General features: G+C 38.8%; 2 protein-coding genes across 5 annotated transcripts in view; one reads left to right on the forward strand and one right to left on the reverse strand.

Moving 5' to 3' along the window:
• Positions 1-24,325, forward strand: part of LOC148714451 (putative F-box protein At1g44080) — an 84,135-nt gene that overhangs the window by 31,375 nt on the left and 28,435 nt on the right. The gene's annotated exons all lie outside the window — the stretch shown is intronic.
• Positions 1-24,325, reverse strand: part of LOC103706184 (protein NO VEIN-like) — a 31,042-nt gene that overhangs the window by 2,537 nt on the left and 4,180 nt on the right. For 2 of the 4 annotated variants that reach the window (XM_088719001.2, XM_039117913.3), the window contains exons 3-12: positions 18,527-19,178; positions 18,070-18,174; positions 15,198-15,375; positions 12,675-14,542; positions 10,669-10,881; positions 5,490-7,760; positions 4,842-4,954; positions 2,985-3,387; positions 2,535-2,852; positions 2,157-2,414 (exon numbers count right to left, since the gene is read on the reverse strand). In XM_088719001.2, the coding sequence (XP_088575127.2) occupies positions 2,157-2,414; positions 2,535-2,852; positions 2,985-3,387; positions 4,842-4,954; positions 5,490-7,760; positions 10,669-10,881; positions 12,675-14,542; positions 15,198-15,375; positions 18,070-18,174; positions 18,527-19,178 (6,379 nt within the window). Of the gene's footprint in view, positions 1-2,156; positions 2,418-2,534; positions 2,853-2,984; positions 3,388-4,841; positions 4,955-5,489; positions 7,761-10,668; positions 10,882-12,674; positions 14,543-15,197; positions 15,376-18,069; positions 18,175-18,526; positions 19,179-24,325 lie in introns of all 4 variants that reach the window. The other 2 variants (XR_016399988.1, XM_088719000.2) reach the window with 2 other exon arrangements.

Raw genomic sequence — 24,325 nt, forward strand, 5'->3', positions numbered from 1 at the left:
AGTTCAACTAATCTTCCCTTCCTTAATAAGCACTAGAAATTTACAACTTGGTAAAGGAGGATGTGCTCTATATTTCTAAGCTCAGGAGATCACATTTGCATAGGAAATGGTCTTTACTTCTTCATTACTGTTTATCATCCCTGACATTTTATTGGGGGGTTTAACTGTGGGGACAGAGCCCCAACAGAAAGGAAAACAAGAGAAGCAAAATGCAAAATTACATCCTGGGAAAAGAACAGCTGGGTGCATTGGCAGCCAAAGAGTCTGGCGAACTGATTGGAGAGAGGACAGTGCCAGCAGAGAATGCAACACCACCACTGGAGCCAGTATTTACCAACCACCCAGTCAGCTGGCTGTATCATCCCCTACAATTTAAGAAAATTGTTTTCAAAAAGGGGTCATAATTTTGCAATAATCCATCTTCTCTCATTAGTAGTCAAGTCAATGGGTCACAATATGAATCAATTAAGGTGAGAGGAGTAAGTCAACTGTACAACTAGACATCCCTCCAAAGTGGCATGTCACAGCTTAAAATCTGTTATAACAATTTCAAGGGTCAGCTAGAAGTCCCCTAAAAGCAATGTGCTGTAACGATGATTAATTAAGATGACCAAGGACAAAAGTTACAATAATACTGAAATGAAGCAAGGCAGTTAAAGAAGCTACTCCTAAAAAATAAAAAAATTGGATTCGTCAATTGATTTGTTAATTGTAATATAGGGACTTTTAAGGCAAAAGGTTTGGTTTGATCCTTTACTGTACTTTAGTCTTCATCTAATCTAGAACTTTTAAGGTGAAAACTGATCAATCCATCTCCATTCACAACTAGGTCAAAAAACCCACCAGAACTCCCCTTTACCAAATCCATATCATAAACAGTCATTCAAGGAAGTGAAATAATATTTCTGATAGCTTCAAAAAGAAACCACTAGGAAACTGTCATATTTTTAAGGACATTATAAAAGCACAAACAAGTTATGTGCTTTGGTATCCAGAATGCAAACACCCATGCGCTATGGTGGACCCATCTAATAGTTTTCTTCCTTTCAGGACATCCTAGAGTATGTGAACATCTATTTAGTGATCTCGTAAGCTTGCAGGCAACATCTTTCCAGTCAACTTGTAACCGCTGTTCAAGAGACTAAAAGAAAGAAAAGTTCAAAAAAGAACTGCTATACTAATATTTGAAACTACAGGCAATTAGGTAGGGTTAAAGCTTCCATATATCAGGTAATCAAATTCATTAAACACAACCATAACACCAGCATTTATGTAATCCTAGAATGTCCAGACAAAAAATTACAGATATCCTACACAGCTTCAGAGCATTCTCACTCCATGTTCGTAGTAGTTTCATTCACCCCATCCATATAAAGCAAACTCAACGCATTGGTCTAGCTTTTATCCATTCAGGATCCTCCTATGCCAGGTTAGCATCTGTCTTACAAAACACCTCCAGCAAGCAATGTTGAAAAACATTGGACAATGGTTTGGGAGCAGATCAAATTAAAATTTTAGAAAAGGTGCCACGATAAAAAAGAAAAGAATCGTGTATGGCAAGCTCCTACTTGAACATTGGAAGTCCATCGCAAGTATGATAACAAAGGCATAGCTAGTTAACAATGAAATGAAATGAAATAACATGAGATGATAGGTAATAACATTGATGGATTATGTTATCTTGAATAGGAAAATTAATGGAATATCACCTAGTGCAAACCAAAATATATTTAAAAATACCACAGAAACAACCAAAAAGAACATTCGACTCTCATTCTTCACTAAGAAAGTATTTTAGTATTTTTTTAATATTTTCAAATATGGAGATACTCGACATTAATAAATAATGAAGACAAGTTATAACTATCCAATATTTTTATATGGAAAATGCTTCTTCTCCCCCCAAACTCCCCGAAACTCGTTCAACTCATGGTTTTTTTTGGAACCATTAGGGGTAAAGTTGGCATTACAACCCCAATAAACCACCAACCCACCATGTTTGGCTCAAAGAAACCAGATCACACCCATTCTGGGGAGATTATTGGGAAAATATAGCAGCATCCTAACCATACTCCAACCACACAATCATGAGTAATAACTTAATATAAGCATATAAAATGAGACAAGGAAGTCAGATTCAGATTGAGATTCCAAACCTGCAAAAGACAACTACACTCAAACCGTTTCTTAGAAGTACTGTCACGTCCTTTTAGAGTGTACTTGTAAAATAACTTGTCCACTACTGCAACTTGCAACAGACTAAGCTTTTCAAATTCAACCTGCTTCAGGTTGCAATAAATGTCCGGATGCAGCTTATAGATATAGCGCTGTGCATAAGGAAGAACCCAATTTATTAAAGAAACTTTTTCTCTGTTGTCCTCTGTGCCATAGAATATTGCTTCACGCGACACAACCTACTAAGCAAGCAGCAGTATTTAAGAAATCATGAAAATGTAAAACTTCCTAGATCAAAAGGATAGGCATAAATCATGAAAACGTAAAAGTACCTAGATCAAAAGGATAGGCATTCATACCTCTGAAAGAGAAGGAATACCTATAGATTTCATCAATATCGCAACCCTTCCAGAAAGCAAATCCTTTTCTTCATTACTAAGTTCACCAAACTGTAAGAAGTCAACACCATCTGAGTGCTTAAAGTGCTGCTTCATTTTTTCATCATCAGACCAACATATGAGACCAAAAGAAGGGTGCAGGGAAACCCATTTATCCTGCAAGGTTGGAAGCACTGTGTTTTCTAATTTACAGAGATTCTCTTTCAAGTCATAAATTTCATCATCCTTCACTACTCCAGATTTGAGTTCATCAGCCCACCTCAGGAAAACTCGAAAAACCTAAAATATAATGAAAGAAAACACAACTGAACAGCCTGTATCATTAAATAAATATTTAAAGAAAATGATAGTAACACCTTCATGATAGCCATTATAAATGGCAACTTGCATTTTGGATCTAAGAGCACTTACAGAATAAGCTGCCTGTGAAGGCAATGCAACAGCTGATAACTGCAGTAGTATCTGAAAGTAGCTACGAAATGGAGGAATTTCACACACACCACAAACATTCACAAAAAAATCATGAAGACTTGGATAGATAGTTGACAATGCTTTGCATGGAAGGCAGTTGGTTGTCTTCATTAAAATGCGTTGAAGGAACGCTTCCTTTGTCTTATCAAAACATCCAGCCGGATCATGCCAATACACATCTTTGGGTGAAAAAAAAGTACCAGAAACAACGTCATTGTTCATAGAAGTACTGACATATGGAATGAATATGAAAGAACTTGATAGAAGCTCGTCGTTCATCTTCAATTTTGAAGTGGCAACACCATCGGAGATGAAGGCGTAAAATTTTGACATTTCAATGGTGCTGGCATAAAAAAAAAAAAGCAACCTTAGTTTACATGGTTATAATGAAGAATGAAGCAATAGACAACTCTTTCAATTTAAGTAGCTAATAACAATTATTTTGTTTTAGAAGGGTTCATAATAGAACTGAGACCAGCTTCCAACATGAAATGAAGGTTATTAAAAAAAATATCAAAATTTTAAGAATAAAGTGTCATTCATCCCAAGATTCTAGATGTTAAACAATAAGGACCTCAATGGTTGAACATCTGTTACCTGGTTTCTGTATTTAGAAACAGAAAAATATAGAAGGATCACAAATTATCCTTTATAACTTCTCTGTTGAGTCACAAACTACTTGACAGTCCTTATTCCTCCTTTATAAACTCCATGCATTATCCACCATAAGATTGATGCGTGGTTTTGACATGTAAATAAGTTTATGTATGACATGTATTTCCACATATCACTATCGTATATAGTTTGGTAGCACACTTACCAACTCACTGCTCACACCATCTACGCACATATGCGTATCTGTAAGTGAACAGGGTTATTATACTAACCAGAATACAATCTCATGTTTATGCCTGCTAATCCCAACAATTGTGAAATATTATGTACAATGTTTTAGATTGGTACAACTTTAAAGCCTTTAATAGTCACATTCTTACTCAACCCTTCCAAGTTTTACCATGAACTTTTGCACTATTACTACATGGCTAATCATTATGTATTTGGATTATCCTTATTTCCTGACAAAGTGACTTACACAACACTACCATCCATATTGTTTTCAAGTGATACTTTTTCCATCCAATCCAAGGTGATGACATCATTGCATCAAATTTAAAATTTAAAAAAAAAAATCCTTTGCTTCATCCACAAATGCCATTTTGAAGCCTCTAAAGAAGTCAGCAGATGATTCATTTATAAGAAGTATAAAGGGTTATTGCTACCTCCAGCCCAACTAAAAGCTCACCATTCTTCAGGCAATTGCTTTCTTCACCTAATTACTCCCTCAGCATATCTTTCAAAAAGTACACCTTTCTGGGAACCTCAAAAGGTTACCTCTAAGATGCTACATCACATGTATCTGATTCCTGAATCAATAAATACAGTTGGTATATTCATTCTGTCTATTCACTATCTCTCTTCATAAATACCTTAGGATGATTTAGACTCATGAATAAACCTTCTTTCTACAAGGAAAATAGATTCTTAATTGCTTGTATCACTATTTCATGTCTTTTTCTTTATTCCAATTACCATCTCCTGCAACCTCCTATCGTAAGTCGTCAGTTTGATTCCTTGGTGTTGGTGAATCTTTACTAACCTTTACTTTTATTTACGAGACAAATTTTTCTATCATTTATCACAAATTGCGAACACCTAAAGGAAGAATGTACAGGTCATAGGAGCAATACAGTACATCTGGATGCAGGAAGAATGAACTCTTTTTCTGAAAGTAGATACCTTGCCATAAAAGGTGCCTTGGACATTCTCCATGAGTGAAGAAGTGTTATGGCATCACTAAATGATACTTGAGTCTTGAATCCAATCTCTTCCAAAAGCAATTTGCTAGTCACCTGTGTAATGATAATATAAGACATTAATGGGAAAAAGACAAGTCAAATGACAAGCTTTCCCTGATGCATGCACCAAGGAGAGAGTTGATAAATAGGAGACCAAGTCCCACAAGCAAAAATAAATATATATGAATGAGGACAACAGCTGGTCACAGTAACCAGGAAATAGTGAAATCAATGTCCGCATACCCCTCATATCGAACATATTGTACCATGCTGGTACAGAACCAATACTCGGTACAAAGGGTGGAGGGTGCATACCCAATATCTGTATGCCAATTTGACTTGTACTGACACTGTACCAATATAATATGGGAACCGAAACCAATATTGCTAACCTTAGATAAAATGATTACAAACATCAATTTTTGAATCATAAAAATATTAAAATAAAATGAAATACTCACCTGAAATTTGAAAGCAATAAATTATACAAAATTAAGAAACAATTTGTTGCAAATATTGATTGAAAAAAGCAATGTGGCCACAAGTCTCATACGATACAACTCTTCCGAATTTGAGGGAAAGGACTGACCTGTGGAACAGCATATGGTGCCATGCTTCCCAAAATAGAACGCACTTCTTCACAATTGTAAAATAGATCTTTCGAATAGTGAAGTTCCTGGTCCATACTCGATGCTACCCATTTGATCTTCTGAATACTTTTTATCAATGAAAACTTAATAGGCCTCTTGTCTTCAGTAGATCTAGAACTGATGTAATTTCTAGCTTTTACACTATAACAATCATCCCACAATTTATCAAGTACTTCCAGAAGATAGATACAGTTTTCCCTACATTTCTTGGAGGAAAAAATAGATAACATATTAACCAGCTCAGATGACTCCCAGTCATTGATAAATGGTGCTGCAACAATGAGGTCTTCATCGCAAATCATACCCCCGGAAGTAGTACACGGATATTCTGGCACATGTTTTCCGACACGAGTAACTTGCACAAAATCAGTAACACCTAATTCCTGGAAAAATTCCCTCCACTTCTTCGTTACAAACAATAGTGATTGCATACTAGGATGCTTCAAATAAGCAGCATCAAGTTCGATCCATTTAATGTCTATTGTGTCAATTAGTTTGTGTATATCAACAGGATTTCCATATTCCTTACCAAAGTGAATTGGTTCATCATCTGGGCACTTGAAACCATGGTTTGTCAAACATACAGGTTTTTTCCTTAATTCTAAGATTATGCTTGTCTTCTCAGACTGACAACTGGCACAAGAATATTGAAGATGAAGCATAACATATGACAAGTATTCAATCATCATGTTTCTATCTTTCCTAACCTGTTTATCATCAGATAAGGCAACTAAAACATGACTTTTTATAACTTCATGTGCAGATAATTGTTGCACGCCTATTTTATGTAGCATCTGTATAAGGTTGTCTACTCTTGTCTCTTCTGTGTTGTACGTACTTCTAGATGCTGCAGAGAAAAGAAGAGGATTGACCATTCGAAGTTTGACATATAGGTTGGGAAAATCCTTCGGGCTATGTTTGCCTTCAAATCCAACACTTATAATATCACATGGTAACCATATTGGACCATCAGACACTGAGCTGTATGATCCATCTGAAAGTGGAATGAATGGAATATTTCTCAGATGATTGATTACATCACATTCCAATCCAGCATTTACAGAAGAAAACCCAGAAGACTGGTCTGACAATGTTGAATAAAGTGTCATAAGCCAAGAAGATAGCCACTCTAGGCCCAACAACTTAATTTCATCACTGGTGCGACATATGGATGATATGATCTCAGTTAAAACTTTGGGTCCATAGTCCTGGACACCAAGAGCCTTTGATAATGCATCAGACAGTACAATATCCCTGTTCATATAACCAAGGCCAAGATGCTTATGAAGTAAGTTATCAGATAATAGCATGCGAGCCTGCTCGTTCCAACGTCTTAATACTCTGCATGGAAGAACCCATTTCAGCTCAGGACCATCCAAAAGCAAGCAGTTTGACATACGCAATTTAGATATGATCATGTGAGGAAGATGAGAGAAGAACCCATGAACCTCCCCAACAAGTGGTATAAAACTCATATAAGCTGTCACAGCTTTCCCTGGATTTTTCTGAAAGCAAGGAAGGGAACAAAAGGGTTGTCTTGCACAAAAAAATAAAGCAGGAAACTCTGACAACAACCACTGGTTCCAGGCACTATCTCCATCTACTTCTTCTCTTGAAGAGGGTAAAACAAAATCTCCTTGAAGAATAAATTTCAAACCGTAGTTCCTTAGAGGAAGAAAAGCAAAAACTGGCTGTTGACTTAGATGAGGCTTGTATTCTCCATTTTCAGACTCCTGCAGTGTGAAGGCCATGGCAATTTCTGTAGTTTGTACATCATGACGAATAAACTGAGCTTCCAGCTTTTTACTTATTACTAACCAATTCATTGTCTCTTTACCATGAGAAACCCTTACAATGCCATCACCTAGAGTCTCTCTCCTCATAACAAGAAGCTCATCATTAAGCATATTCTTAAACTTTATACACCGAAGCCGGTGCAGGAATAGTAACAAAGATGGATGAAGATCTGAAAACATGGATATGAGGGAGTTTATACCTGTCCCTTCTCGAATTTTAGCCCTGAAGGGAAGCAGAATACAGGTGTTCCACGAGTTACAATCAGTTTGATATTCCTCACCAGATAAAAGCCTTCTAAACATATCAATATCACAAGGAGAAATCACATTTGGCAGAACAAAACCAATTTGACCTTCAGTGATATCAAACTTCACATGAAAACCATTTGAATGGATCTCGGGGGCATCAGTAACCTGATGAGCAATTTCAGTCATACATTCAGAAAAGCAGAATACAAAATATATCTTCAAAATAAAAAAAAAAATGGATATCATTTTCAGCATGTTACGAAGAAGAAAGATGAAGGCTCCTGAGCACACTAACAAATGAAGGGCAAGGAAAGGGTACCAAAAGATAGATGTAATATGATCCAATGACACAAGATATCATTGAGCAATTAACTAGCATTCAACAATTAACTAGCAATAAGCTGCCAACTCATTTATCTCTGATAACTCAACCAAACACATAGTAATATTTTATCATAAAATTAACTTATCACTTGAAAATATTTTACTAGGAATCATCATTCGAATAATCTTTTGATAAACCTTAGTCCGTATATATCATTGTCATCAAGTGAGCCTTCTAGGTGATGAATTCCAATCAAGGACTATATCCTCCATCAACAAGCTTCACAAATCAATTTTTACAGAGCTTTTGGATCTCCCTCCTCACCTCAGATGCTTCAGTACATTTCTACAAAAGCCTCCTTAGCAAAAGCTCCTCTAACCTTTTCTGCACAAGATGATGCTATTTCAGTCACCTGTCTAGGACTGTTATCTTCTATCTGGAACACCTAAGCTTCCTTTTATATACTCTTTTCACCTTATTTTTCCATGATTCCCCACAAATCCAATCATCCTTCTTGCCCATCTCAACTCTATAATCCTTACCTCATACACGTTGACTCCTGATTGCCAATCACTTTATCACATGCAATACTTAAAATAATGATTTAGGTATAACTTGTCTATGAAACTCATCAAACATACCTCACCCAACACTTCAAGAACACAACTCCACTCCATTTGTCACACAGTATATCTAAATGGTAAGTCTAAACCATTCTCCATATATCATATAGAAAGATAATCAATCGCTCAACATGCTTTATTGATTGATATGATCTTTTAGAGAGTGCACAGAGTGCATTTTCACAAATACAGAGTGATACCAAAATATAGACAAATAATGGGGAAGAAGTCATCAAGGTGAAAGAATTGAAAAAAAAATCTCATACAGTTAACAAACAACTGACGCTTAAGCATATTAGCATTCGCATCGGTTATTCTCATGGTGTCAAATACTGGCAGTAACTCCAAAACAAAAAACTGAACTTCTCAATTTGGTTCAGAACATGAAACTGACTTACAAGACCACATTGTATATATGAGCAATTATTTTGGTCATTTAATCATTCACTTCGCATTTGCATGCTTGTAATGATTAGAAGCATTTGGCTTGGTGGTTGAGAAAAAGATCGAGAGATAGTCAAATCTTTTAAATATCTAGTCCAGTGGTTTAGGAGAATTTAGGACATTTTCTGAGATTTGTGAAGGAAAAGGAAGAAGAGAATTTTCAAGTAGATAGAACCCCTAGAATAGTGAAATTCCCAAATTTGAACTTTAATCATCCTTATGCCCATAACTTTTTGATCCATCTTCAAATTTTTTAGAATTTCATTGAGTGTAACTCTAGGTAAAAAATTATGGATTTATTATCTCTCATTCCTTGAGATTGTCATTAGACAATTAAGTGCTATTGTACACCCAAAAAGTGGCGTAAAAATGCATCTTAACAGTTTTTGTCTCCAAGTTTCCATAATTCTATCAATAGCTATAACTCAAAAAGATTGAAAGTTGCTCCAACTATGGTTCGTTTTCAATAACTCTTGTTCAGTTGTTTTCCTTAATGAGATAACAGAACAGAAAAGCTTAATAAACAGTGGACCATAAAAAAAGAAAGGACATAAATATTTGATTTTTTCCATATAAGGATAGGAATAATTGATACAAGGGCAATAAGATACTAATCCATGTTGACTGAGATACATGAATATGAGAGAGACTTGATTAGATTCTTTCTAAATGAAGCCTATGAAACCAACAAATATTAAGATTTGGCAGGTATTAGCAAATGAGTAAATAGTATTTTTATCCAAAAAGTACACATATGAAATCTATAGGAGAATATTCCAAAATTGAAGACTGTCTCTTTGAAATATAGTATAGATTGGGTCAAAGGCTGGCGCTTGTTATGACGAAGCAAGTCTTCTTTCATAAATAAACTTGATAAAAACATTGAAAAACAATGGTTATTTATGTACTGAATACTTTTATCTTTCCTACCTTCAATATTTTTCTCAAGTCACTATGCACCCATCACTTGCATTTTTGACACTATACATCTCTGCATCGGGTGGAATGAAAATAGGAAGCCTGTCAAGATTTTGAGTGCAAATTTTAAGACATATCATGGCAAGTTTTGATTCAGTTGTCCCATGAATTGAGAAGTTGATGCCACAATGATAGTGCATCTACTAAAAGCAGATCATTATAACCTAATCCATCACATCTCCTACCCTTATCAATGAAGAAGAAGCCTTTTCCAATTGAAGCCTTTTCCAATCATTAATTTTATCTTAAGCTCTCACAAAGGATATGCTAAAAGTTGACAGAGGTGATTAAATTACATAGCATCATGATGAAAACATGAAAAAGATCATGTCATGGATCCTAATCAAAGATTCACAAAGGTGCGGCCAAGTTTGACAAACACTGGTGCAGTTTGTTTAAACTCTAGGATTATCTTAATGCCCTTCATGTAAAACCCTATAACTCATCTCACCATCTCCAACTTTCCCAAACATTGCTTCTCTCTCTTCTCCCTTCCTCTACTTCCCCACCTCAAGTGTGCCATTTTCCAACTTTCTGTCCTTTCAGCTATATCTGTAATCAATGTAAGAATGCATAGCATGTGAATACAATACAATCAATAGACAACGTGAAAGGGAGAAAAAAACAAATAAACAATAACAAAGAAGACGACATGACAGACTATAATAGCCATTGCTGGATAAAGCAGCTTCTTCAGGCCTACCCGAAATACTGATTTGAATCCAATGCCCTTATGCCCAATATATCCTGCACCTGATCCTTTCTTTGTTGATTTTCCAATATCACAAAGCGCTCTGATGTTCTGAGCAGAGAACCCTCGTTCATTGTTTAAAATAACAATACCAGTATCTTGCAGAATGAAAACTATTGTTGGATCCACATGCTCTGGGTAAATGTTGTCATCTGCATTTTGCACCTGGTGTACAACAGAACAATGTCAGAAAGTTATTGTCTTCGTAGATAGATATGATAGCCTAGGTGAATAACAGCAGAACAATTCAAAATCTATCAAGAGATAATAATGAACATATTAACCAGAAAGAAAAAAATGTAAATACCATCTCACAAGCTAACTTCTTCTTTCTATGGGAAGGACATAAATAATAAATAGATAACAACATCCAGGGAATGCCCATGTTAATCTACAGAAACACAGACCTAATAATCGAATAAAAGGCATCTCAAATATCAATGATGAAGTCCAACTACAAGGGACTCATGAAGCATAAAGTCATGCATCACTTTTTTTCTTTCATAGTACAGCAAAACATTCTTAACAGGAAAAATGGTATATTTTCATAACGATGTTTGCCCACGATCAAGGTAAAAACTAGATTACAAAGGAATAAAAGTGCAAGGCACTAAAACCCACTAAAAGGATCAAACTAAGCAATCTCCAAAGCAAGGTCCACCGAACCGGGCGGAACCAGATCCACCGACCCGGGCGGAACCACCTGGTTCTACCCATATCGAGCTGACCCGGTGGGGGACTGGGTCGGTTCACCTCTTTTTTTCGAAACAAGCTCCGAACCGGCCGGGACCGGTTCCGAACCGATAGGAACCGGCTGAAACCGGTCGCGAACTGCCCGGACTCAGTCTGGCCGGTTCCATGCAGAACCAGTGGGAACCGTCCGGTTCGCACCGAGTCGGACCGGCCCCCTCCCCCTCTCTTCCTTTTGTTTTAAAAGATGATTGAGAAGGCCCAAGAAGTTTCTCATGCCTTCCCAACCTATCCGAATACTCTCCTCCCCTTCTCCACGGCGAAAAATATGTTGATTCAGCACAATTGAAGGAGGATCCAACCCTAAATAAAGTATGCTTCCTCTTCTCTATTTCATTCTCTTTTTTTTAGACACCAAAAAATACCTTGAAATTTGCAAAATGAGGAAAGACCATGCCAAAAGTTTTAATTTTGGCTTTGATTTTATGATATATTGTAGATATATAGATGATCTATACGATGATGTCTCATGACTTTACTAATGATCTAGATATCTATGAGAGATAACACTACTCAACGAGATTTTAAATATCGGTATATATATTGTACTTTAAATATATGTAATTGATTGTATTATGTTATATTTTCCACCTTACTAGTTGATTTTAGGATATTTCATGTGAATTCTTGTAGCATGCAATATCTCACTAATCATTTTATGTTTTGTATCACTTAAAAAAAACAAGAGGCATCATTTAGGTTATACCGGGATCAAAAAACATCAAAAAATATCAAATTATACTTAAAATCCCTGAAAAAGTTAAAAGAAATTGATTACCGATCAATCAAACTTGACAAACTTTAAAAAAATGGTCATGCCAGTTCGGAACCGGCACGCCCAAGCATCCTATATATCGGTACGGTACTGAATTGGTACCGTACAGACTCGCCCGCCGACCGATATGGGTTCGGCGGACTTTGCTCCAAAGGTAAATTGCTGGAATGATAAAGATGATATCAGGCTATACTTTCATCATATACTGAAAATTAGGACAACTAAGCATAAGAATATCACCAATCAGACATCCATATCCTTGACTCCATGGGCCATAATAATGCAAGTACATTTTTCTTTACCATTATAAGAAAATGTGGTCGCTACTACAAGTTCAAGAAGATGTGTTTCGTAACATTAATTTCAATAACCAGTATCATGCAAAGCCAATTTTTTCATAACATTCAGTAAGAAAAACGTCCTAGATTCTTACAAGCTCAAGAAGAAGATGTGAATCCTGTGAATATAGTTCTTGTGAAAGACAATGAAGTGCTCTTCCAAGGCGAGCATGCTGCTTCTTTAGCAAGCAACTTTCAGTGTAACTGAGATTTGGGTTCAGACCAAATTCTTCACATCGAATGGATTCAATAATAAGGTTTGCATCTTGAACTTCTTTATTTTCTGAGACACCCGAATTCTCACTAGTTGCCTCAGCAAGAACTTCCCTTTTGCAGGTATGACCAAATTCTTTATGGTGTCCACCTGCTACATGAGCATTTTTCTTTCCTCTAACTTGCCCATAGGTTTCATTACTCTCATTGGACAGAGCAGCATCAGTCACAGCACTGACTAACATCTCATGAGTGTCAGTGGCAGGTTTCTCGGATATATCTGGTGCTTGTTTCCACTCCATGCCTGAAGCAGAAGATAGCGTACAAAAAGTTTCACGGACAATCCTAGAGCCACTAGCTGCTGCAGAATGGAATGCATGGTAATCTTCAATCCATTCTGTTATTCCAAGTGACAATCCAATGTCATGAAGCATGAGACGTTGATCAGTTTTATTACATCCATCCAAGATGACCAAAGGAGCATTTTTGGCAAAGCATTGAAGTCCTGAAACCAATACATCGGCTGCAAAACTCCAGAATTCTGAAGGCAAATGGCCAAGACATTCAACCACAAAGCTTGCTACAAAAGTGATTGTTTTATTGGTTCTAGATAAGCTTTTGCACAGTGTAGTCCCTCGATAAATGGCTTCAGAAGTTCCTTGACGATTACCTGAAAGAAGATCACCATTGGAGACCTTATCAAATGGGGCTAGACCATGCAGTGGACTCTTAGGCATCAAACTCCCAGCAGTTGTGTTTTCTTCTGTCACATCACTAGAATTTCTTATTATGACATCAATTGCCCGCTGCGTATAGCACTTTAGAAGGGATACAGGAGCCTTGCATGTACCTCCATATAAAGACAACAAGGATAACAATTTAACTGCCGCTTGTAATGAAGAACATTGAATCAAAGCCTCTAAATATTCATCAACAGTAGCTGAAGGATCAACCCTGATTATTTTTCCATCCACTGTGACTATACACAATAATTCATTATTGTGGACTTCATTTAACAGCCACTCTACAAGGGGGCCAAGCGAGGGTGAATATACAAGATCCCATTGTGACCAAGACCGTAAATCTGATAACATTGGAGCCTTAAGTAAGCATTTAATGGCATCTTTGGAAGAAACAGTTCCAAAAGGAAAAGAATTTTGACCTGCCTCATTTATTAACCCTGCATATTCTAATGAAGATTTCTCACTGCATTGCAACAAGTTTCCAGTCCATCGTTTCCCCAACAATGTGGTTGAGAAAAGAATACAATTTGAATTATCACTTTCCTTCTGCCTTTTAATAAGATCTACAAAGCATTTCTCGGGTTCGCTTCCAACAATTTGGAAGCTGATCGTCGGAAATTGTTTCTTAAGAAGCATGGAAACATCATGCTTGGTTATAACACCATTGTCAATCCAGTTACTCTCAGTTTGACATAGCAGAACTCCTAGCTGTTGCTGAAGCATAGAGACCTCCAAGCAAGGTGGATGATAGAATCCCCCACTTAAGAAACTATGTAATTCATTGGGAAGGGCAGAAGCATATTTCTCTAAAAACTCAAAGAAATCACCATAACCGAGGGAACTGAACTGCTTAACAGAAAATTGATTTGTCAACCAGATATCACAATCATGAAACTTCTTCAACAATGAAAGCTTTCTTTCTGAAGGCAAATCTTCTACTCTTGGCATGAGTTCATCAAACTTGAAATAATCACCAACCTTCTTAATGATATCATCTACAGTGACACCTGCAAGATGTGTTGGAAACATGAGGGTTCGAGAAAAATTACAATTGTGACATGATTGCATACAAGGTCAATTTAGAAGGGAATATTCACAGCAAGGTTTCAAGTGTGGCCCATGCCAGGTCAGTACCATCACCTGTCACAGTTTAGCATGACACTTATTTTGCATTTAATTAGCATATTTTAAATTTTAATTCTAAAATTTTGGTGTGATGCGGTACATGTGCCAGCACAGTGCGATGCACCCACTGGCATTTGCACTTAAATCCTTGATTTACGCTATCTCATAGTTCAGAAATTTGATTATCTTGTATACAGAATAAGAAATGCAGTAAATATAATTCACAATATCGATCAAAATATGCATGGCGGTCAGAGCATCACCAAGGACACACACACCTAAAAATGAAATGATAGAGAAGATCTCATTTAATGTACTTACATGCTTCATCCAAACTTTCCTAAGTCAACATGTATCAGAAAGAATAATACATAGAGTAATTCGAACAAAAAAGTGAAGAATAAGGGCAAAGGAGGCCAACAGACAAATTTTGTGCAAAATGGAACTTGTAATAATATCTATTCTTGCTCTTTGAGGAAAGCCGATAAAAATTTACTACATGGGAGACACGGAGAGGAAGATAAAAAAATTACTTACTGTAACCAAGTTCACCAGCACCCCCTTTATTACTAGACACGGTATTTTCTTTAATTAAAGGCCCAGTTTCTATTATCTCAACAGAGGGGGCAGAATCTGGGGCAGTAAATCCACATTCAGCAATAGCTTGGAAGGCATCATAAAAGCTATCGAGCATTCCACGCTTAATAGATGTCACCTGCATTTATCACAAACCAATCAACAATTACAAATCTATATAGTTTTGTATGTTTCTCAAGTTCTGGCTAAGCAAGTATGAGTGTGAACAAATGACGAATAGATGAAAATTGAAATTTAAAAAAAATAAAAGGAAAAAAGGAGGAGAAAAAATCCCACATCATGTAAAAGAGCATTACTAGATTTCTCAAATATACAAAACACAGGAATTACCACGGCACAACAAGCCCAGGAATAATTATGCATAATAGATAGCCAACAAAAAAATTGCAGGTTGACATTTAATTTTCTGTGGCTATGAGAATAGATGACGATAAATGAAGCAATGCGCAATATTGTTTGCCAAGTACATGAGACTGCAAATAGAGATTTACATTCAATAAATGACACCAAGACATTCGTTTGACAATTAGAAAATAATTTGTTTACTTGCCCAAGATTATCATATCACTTCATGGCGACAATAAGATAAAAAAAAGCTTGTGACACAAACAAAAGCCTGGTTTACACCAGGCCCCCAAATCACGAAACTTTGCAAACTAATTTCACAACCCCAAGTTCGTCTTCGGACCCAAACACAGTTAGACTTATGGCCCACCCATTAAATTCAGCTATACATATTGTAAGATTTTTTGGGGGGGGAAGAGGAAGAGGGTGGTACCAATCATCAAGAAAAACATTGCAAGAACAGATTCTTTTTTTTTTTTTTGCAATTTTTGTTAAAGCAAATTTTTTGCTTACAAGACAGATGCATTCTCCATCTTGAACATGTTATGTAAATTGCAATTCTTTGAGAAGAGGAGCTTCACCAGTTGCTAAGGCTTCCAAGAACTTTATAAGGCTTCCAAGAACTTTATAAATTGCCTTCTCAACCAGAAAAATATGTTTGATTAATTAACTAATCAAAACACAAACACAAGCCAAAATCAACCATCTGCTTTCAAACTTATTTTCAGTTGGCGAGATCTCAAAGGGGTATGGCAACAACATCAGGTTTCACCTTAAAAGACTTGAAACTGAAGGCATCGTAGGAAATGAGTTCAATTTCATGGAAACACTGTTTGTCACATTGTCTGTTGTGCAGAAAAAAGGAGAGTGGCTAGATTTGCCTGACTTGAAGTAAAAAAGGGCCATTTTGAACCAAATCAAATACAGATTTTCCTCGACTTCCCAACAAGCAAACCCAACATTTCATTTCGTAAAAATTATTGAAATAGTCATGAAGCGATCTTCATTGATCTTGTTAGTAATTACTAGTCTTGCATGACTAAAGTTCAGTTTCCTGCCTGACTCTTTTTTTCTCTTTTGGGTGGGTGGGGCGGTGTTGGGTTTGGGTGGCTCAAAACCAAGGATTCAAGTACTAAGAGGACATCCCTCAAGACATAGGGATGCGGCACCATTCCAAGTGTTGGAAAGAATGTCCCATCATCACCTAATGTCCCAAGACATCCCCTGACCCAAGAATCGGGACACGGTGGAATGGTGATGCGTATTGCTCCACATAAAAACCGAAACGGCCTCGTCCCACAAGACCAGTCTTACTCAAAACCTATGAAAAATACTATTCATAACATCACCTTGGTAGCTGAAGCAACTCAGAAAGGAAGTCACGAATACATGCATCTAGTAGGAGTTCACCAGGGCAGCTAACCAGTCAGCAGGTTGATTTTCTTCCCCCTGAACCCATGACATGGAGTTCCAGATAGCTATTTGAAGGCAAGGTGGGAACAGAAGGATTTCAGCAATCCAGTTTACCATGACACATAAGTGGAGAAGTCTCGCTACAACAAAATATGGGTTAAGTTCCAAATCAAGCTTAAGCACTAGAACGACAAAATTCTTTACTTGACATTAAAATTCATTTTGTGACCATTGGTTTCTTCTGCTCCTGAATCTAACAAGTAACCTCAGTAACCTTCCCCTCTCTTGCCTTCTTACCCCAACCCCTTCAGCTCCATTATGAGAGATACTGTACCAAGCCCATCAAATTACAAGTCCACCATATAAACCATATTACCTGCTTAAGATTAAAATTAACATAGCTCCAGCAAATCGGAGTTCAACTAAAGAATTATGATCTCACATTGGTTGCATAGTGATTTTCTTTTCAACACAATGAAAGCACCAAATATCATGGGAGAGAAAGTTGGTTAACAAAAGGAGATTGAGGATTTTGATGGAGTGTGAGCAACGTAGGATGCCTACAGATATGCAATCAATTGACCAAAATGTGAAAGATAATGCATGTTTCAGAATAGATCAACTCAGTATCATCATTACAAGTAAAGATCGCTAAGTTTCATTTCCATGTTAACAGATACGCAATCAATTGACCAAAACGTGAAAGATAAATGCATGTTTCAGAATAGAACAACTCAGTATCATCATTACAAATAAAGATTGCTTAGTTGCATTGCCATGTTGACATGCTTAAATCATGCAATGCCCACCAGAAAACGCAAGTCAGAATACCAGGTCCTTATAGCACGACAAAAGGACTCAAACTAGCAGAAACAAGAAAGGTTGGAAAAAATCATAGTTCATCTTTGAAACAAAGGCAGCAAAAATCCACTAATTGTAAAACGAAAAATGTAAAGTTCCCTAAAGAGTAAATTTTCCTCCATGATTTAGAAAAGGCAAATGCTGCAAATGTACACAAGGACAATTGTTAACATGTTAAGGAAGAGAAACTCACAGCAACATTTAATAATCCAATGCCAGGGTATGATAAGAAAATCTTCCTTATCCTTTTCTTCTGTTTAATTGTTGCTGCATAGAAGTTCACCATCATGTCAAGGACCTGCATAATATTTTAAACAACAAAGACAGATTTAGGACCAGACTAAACGCTCTACAGAACAATTCCAGAAGAATAAGCAGAAGAAGAAGAAGAAGAAGAAGAGGAAGAAGCAGAACTCAAAGGGCATGACAAAACATGAGAAGTTCAAACTGCTGGCACGACCCACAACAATGCCAAATATGTACTGAGACACATGCCACATGTTTAAAAGATAGCACTTGCTTATCCAAACAAGAATAGAGAACAAAAGAAATGTAATTGGTTTGTCATCCTATAATAATTTCCGCCAATATACACCCCTTCAGATCACATAACATCTGAAATCATGAAATTCAAAATAAAGTAGGCTTACCTTTTCAACAGAATGTTCCCGGCAAGCCTCTTTCCATGTCGTAATGAACTTCTCCATGTTGTCACTAGTGACAGTAAGATCGTGTGAATTTTTCTGATCTTCTAAGTTAATGGATTGTTCTTTTTTGGATAGTTTCCATGAAGAACTACCATCACCAAGTTTTCCCTCAAATTTCCGTTTCTTGCCAGAAGACTTTTTACCTCCATTCTCCATTAATTTTCCATTACCAGGAGAGACTCTGTCACCTGCTTCAAATTTCAGCCCAAGTCGTACCATCTCTTCAGTAGTGGATGGATATGGACAGCTACTCACACGCTTGCCACTGTCCTTATTGTGTGTAGAATTTTGATGTTGGCATTTCCTCAAATCATCTTGACCATCATCATCACTGTCGTTCTTGTCTTCATCAGAGGAATCAAAGCGAATATGCTTACCAGCAAAATCATCCCATGTAGAGGAGAATGATTTGATACGCTTAGATATAAGATCAAACCTCTTATCAAGCACCTGTTTCCCAAAGAGCATGCCAGGAGGTTGTGATAAATCTCTTTCTCTGATTTTATCCGCATTATGTTTGATTAACTCCAATGATTTGTCATGGATGATGGCCTTTTCTGCTTTCCTGGCTTCACGGATGTAGGATATATGCAACCTATGGACAAACAATCTAGTTAGTGAAAGAATGAATTGGCCTATAATCAAAATTGCCCAATAATCTGTTTACATAGAGAACTGCAATAAGACCCTGGATGACAAGCATACCACCCCCAAAAAAGAAAATAAGACCAACCTCTGATGTTGTATACACTAACCCCAACCAGAGATCAGCACAACCAACAACAAAAAACCAACTTAAGTAGGACTTCAATTCCTAGGTAATGAATTTATAATTTCCATGATAACAACATAATGAATATTGGAACAAAAATAAAGTTTTGAATAGTAAAAAAATTATACAAGATGTACTTTTGTTGGTAAGCTACTATATAAAATTATATAGAACATAAATTGGCCACTGGAGCCCAGCTTTAACCTATTAACACACTAAGCATTGAGCCACTAACTAAAGAGTTTCCCTATTCATGTTATTATATGTGAGAGCCTGTGTGGGCGCATGTTAGTCCCACATTGACTGCATGCTGAGCCAGGAACCCAAATAATACATTTCCACTAGTATTTTTGGATGAGAACTTGGGTTGTTACTAAAATAGTATCAAAGCAAACCTACCCCATTACCCATATGTGACTAAGGGACGTTGGAGTTGACCACAGGCTAATCACGATGATCACATGCCCCACATCGATTTTGCGTTGGCAAGATTATAGGTTTTTATACAAAACTAAGAGCCCAAATAATACCTTCCAGCTAACCTTTTTAGATGAGGACCTAGGTTATTATGAGAGGACTTGACCTATCACCCATGTGTAACTAGCGGTTATTGGGGTTGAGCACGGGGCAATCATGGTGATTGTGATTGGATTTGGAGCCTTGGTCCTGCAAGAATGCCAAAGCTTAAACAGGAAGGTATACAAGATTTCGTGCGAGTGTGTACTTCGTCCATTAGTTATACACTGGAAAGATCTTGGGTACTTATACACAGTTGAGGAACCCGAATAATACTTTCTAGCTAGCCTTTCAGGAAAAAATCCTATATTGTTACAATATGCTAGGACCCATGTTGGCATATGTTCAGTCCCACATGGATTGTACGCTAAGGAGATGTTTTGTACTTATACATGACCAAATAATCCAATTAATACCTTTTAACTAGCCTTTTTTGGTGAGATCCTGGATCGTTAGAAATGATATCAGAGAGCACCTACCTATGAGCTAGACTAAAAGACACTTTAGCACAAGCTCTTCTGGAATGACTATTGATCATGGTATTTGTGAATGAATTTGATTGAATTGGAACCCTTAGCTTGGGGAGGACACCAAGGCTTAAAAAAAGGAAGAATATGAGAGCCTATGCAAGCATGTTTTCAGTCCAATATTGGCTATGCACTGAGAAGATCCTAAATACTTATATAGGACCAAGGGATATAATACTTTCCAACTAGCCTTTTTGGATGAGATCATAGGTAATTATCGATGATATAAAGTGGACCTAGTCTATGGCCCATGTATGACTAAGAGACTGTAGGGCATTAGGGTTGTGCAAGTTGATCATGGTATTTATGATCAGATTTGATTTGACTTTGGATCCTTAGCCCATCGAATTCACAAAGGCTTAAATAAGAGGAGTATGTGACAGCTCATGCGGGTATATATTTAGTCCCACATCTATTATGCACTAGAGAGATCTTGGATACCCATACAAGGCCAAGAAATTCTACTAATTTCTTCTAGCTAGCCTTTTTGGATAAGGTTCTAGGTCATTATATAGAAAAATAACAATATATAAAAACAAGTTTTGAGAAATAGAAAGATGAACAATTACAATTTCAGCGCATGGTAGTGCGGATATGTGGGTATTGTACATAGAATGATGGTTTGGATTTGTTGGCATGCACACAAGGGCAGGAGTACATAGAATGATGGTTTGGATTCGTTGGCATGCACACAAAGGCACGAACCAAAGGCTCTCCAAAGAAAAGCAAATGCCTATAAAATCTAGAAGGTCTCTTGTTACTCTAGGATTTGCAAAATAGCAAGAAGGTTCTTGATCAACCAAGAAGACTTCAGATATTTGGTTCTTATGGATGTTATATATTAAAAATTGACTAGAGTTATGTAGGGTTTTTATATCACTTGGCTGATGTTTGCCACTCTCCAAGCAATCTTCAAGGTGTAAGCCAGAGGATATTATCTGACTAACATGTGTTTACAAAGGCATTTTGGTAGCGTAACCTGATATAAGTATCTACCCCAGGGGATATTATCTGACTAACATGTGTTATAAAACTGGGATAACAAAAGCAAAAACCAATTGACACTCAAAAAGATCCAAATGTATAGCTCAAAAGAAAAGTAGCAAACCGCCTAAGGAGGTGTCACTGGATGGTAGGTAAATTCATCTTCGACTTTCACAAAAAGAACAGTGTTAGTTGTAAGACTGATGCGGTTGGATCCATTAGACCGCCTCGGACTTAATCATTTGACTATTTTTGCTTTTGAGTCCTTGATGTTAATTTTATTTCAGCATAGCCTTGCTCGGGTTAGCCGACTTGGTCTTATTAGAGTCGCTTTGGGTTTAGTTGTTTCTTGAATTCAATTAGATCAAGTCAAGTTAAGGGGTCAGGTAGCCACCTATAAATAGATGTGGTGAGCACCTATTTCAGTATGCAAAAATTGATTGAAAGGCTTTTGCCCTAACTCTCTTCCCTTCTCTCTTCTCTTCTTGCGACGCCTTCCTCCTCTCCCTAGGCCGCCGTCCAAGGCCGCCGCCCCCTCCTTCATCCGGCTGCACCACCTCTGTCCCGAGAGGCCAGCCCCCTCCTCCCTCTTCTTCCTCTCCTCCTTGATCCCTTCCACCTTCTACAAACAACTCCATCCCGTTGGATTTTCAGCCCGTCCTTCCCTGCGCAGTCATCAGTCGGAGGCTGATATCTTAAGATCCCGACGTCATCTCTAGACCCACGACCTACCGTTGGAAAGCTAACGCGGAGATCTACAACATATCCAAAATTGAGATCGATCTGACGGACGGATCGTTAGAAATCGTGTCTGCAATCAGGTCGGAACTACCCTTCCAGAAATCAAGAAGAGTCAAGAATCTTGGGATACGGATCAAATTCTATCGGATCGCATCAATTTGGTATCAGAGCAGTTCAATCCTTGGCCTTGGAAGATGGTGAACACCCGCTCTACAACCTCGAAGCAGCAAGAAGCGGCATCTTCAAGGGGCGTCGACCCACATCAAGAAGGCTCGCGATCACCCGCGGCCCCGGCGGACCTGAGACCCGATCTTGATTCCACCGACCGTCTCTTGGAGTTCTTGCGTGGAAATCAAACAACTATGCAGCAGAGCCAACAACAATTGATGGAGAAGATGGATACCACGCAACGCCATATTGAGATGATGTTGCAACTATTGCTAAATCAACGGCAAGAAACTTCACCGGGGGGAGCTCCGCATCGGACCCGGGTGGAATCTCCGGCCCCTACCCGTGGACGACCAGGACGGAGGGGACCCCCTCCTCGTGAGCCTCTCCTTCCCAACCCACCAGAGGAGATGCGGCTGGACCAAGGAGAAGATCGACCTAGACCTCGACCCGAGCTCATACCGATTGGCGCATGCGCTAGGGCTCGGGGGATGAGCCCGATTGGCATCGACGACGGGTCGGATATGGAGGATGATCCCATCCAGAATTTTCAGATGAGGAACCAGCGTGTGGGGGAGTACCCACGCCGAGGATATGAACGAGATCGGAACCGTAATGGAGATCGAGAGGGAGGAAATCGCGGACTGACTCTTAGGCTGAAATTTCCCAAGTTTAAAGACGGCGATCCTCTCGATTGGGTGTATCGAGCTGAGCGGTTCTTTCACTACCATGGCACAGCGGAGGACCAAAAGGTATTGATCTCATCTTTTCACCTAGAAGAGACCGCCCTGCGATGGTTTCAAACCGCCGACCGAGCCCGACCTTTCAATGGTTGGGAGGATTTTTCTGCAGCAATTTGTCGGCGTTTCGGCCCTACCGAGTACGATGACTTCCAGTCTATGCTATCAAGGGTCACCCAAAAGACTACTGTTAGAGCCTTTCAAGAGGAGTTTGAGAGGATCAGCAACCGAGTGGTGGGGTGGAGCGACTCCGCGCTGAAAAGCGTATACCTCGGAGGACTTCGTGTCGACATTCAAGCCGAGGTGAGGACTTTGCGGCCACAATCTCTGGAGGATGCCTTTGCCTTAGCCCTAATGGTGGAAGAGAAGATCAAGACCACTCGATCAGCGGCACGAGGCAGCTGGACCAACCCCCGGGCCGGCCAAACCACAGGGGGCTCCATCGGCCAGCCGAGAGCACCGACGGTTGCAGCAGCCAACACAGGGCCGAGGACCCCTCTTCGCTTGTCAGGTGACGTCAAGAGGGTTGAGCGTCCACCCGGGAGGACCTTGACACCAGCACAAGTGGAGGAACGTCGAGCAAAAGGCCTATGTTTTCGCTGCGACGAGAAATTTACACCGGGACACCGGTGTGCGCGGCCCGTCGGAGCGGTGATGCTGATCGACGGATTGGAGGACGAGGCCGTGGCTGAAGATGGTGATGAGGTTGCTGAGGATGAGCCCCAAGATTTAGAGGCCAAGGAAGAGGACGTGCCACCTCAGATTTCATTGCATGCCTACTCTGGATCGGCGACACCGAAAACGCTACGCGTGGACGGCATGATCAAAAGACGTGTGGTGCGTATCCTCATAGATACGGGCAGCACCCACAATTTTTTGGATGAGAGGCTCGTCAAACAGATCGGTCTCATAGCAGAGCCGACATTGGGCTTCGACGTGGCATTGGGTGACGGAGCCACGTTGAGGGCGGAGGGCATATGCCGAGGCATCACTTTGACGATCCAGGGCAGCCAATTCAAGCTCGATCTATATCCGTTGGCATTACGAGGAGCTGATTTGGTCCTTGGTACGCAGTGGCTGCAGAGTCTTGGCCTGGTTACATTCGACTTCGCCGAGATGTGGGTGACTTTCAGACAGAGCGGACGGCGAGTTAGATTGGATGGCATTCGGCCTAGCCCAAGGGCTGCACTTCAGCCCCTAGTCGGCTTGCCCGGACCCGACGCGCACAGCTACTTGATGCAGCTCTTACCTCTGTCGACGGAGACCACGACGGAGGCAGGTATACCTACTGATT

Source organism: Phoenix dactylifera, chromosome 3 (assembly GCF_051530095.1).
Source record: "Phoenix dactylifera cultivar Ajwa chromosome 3, Ajwa_hap1_PhDact_Kaust_v1.1, whole genome shotgun sequence".
In the NCBI taxonomy this organism is placed as follows: domain Eukaryota; kingdom Viridiplantae; phylum Streptophyta; class Magnoliopsida; order Arecales; family Arecaceae; genus Phoenix; species Phoenix dactylifera.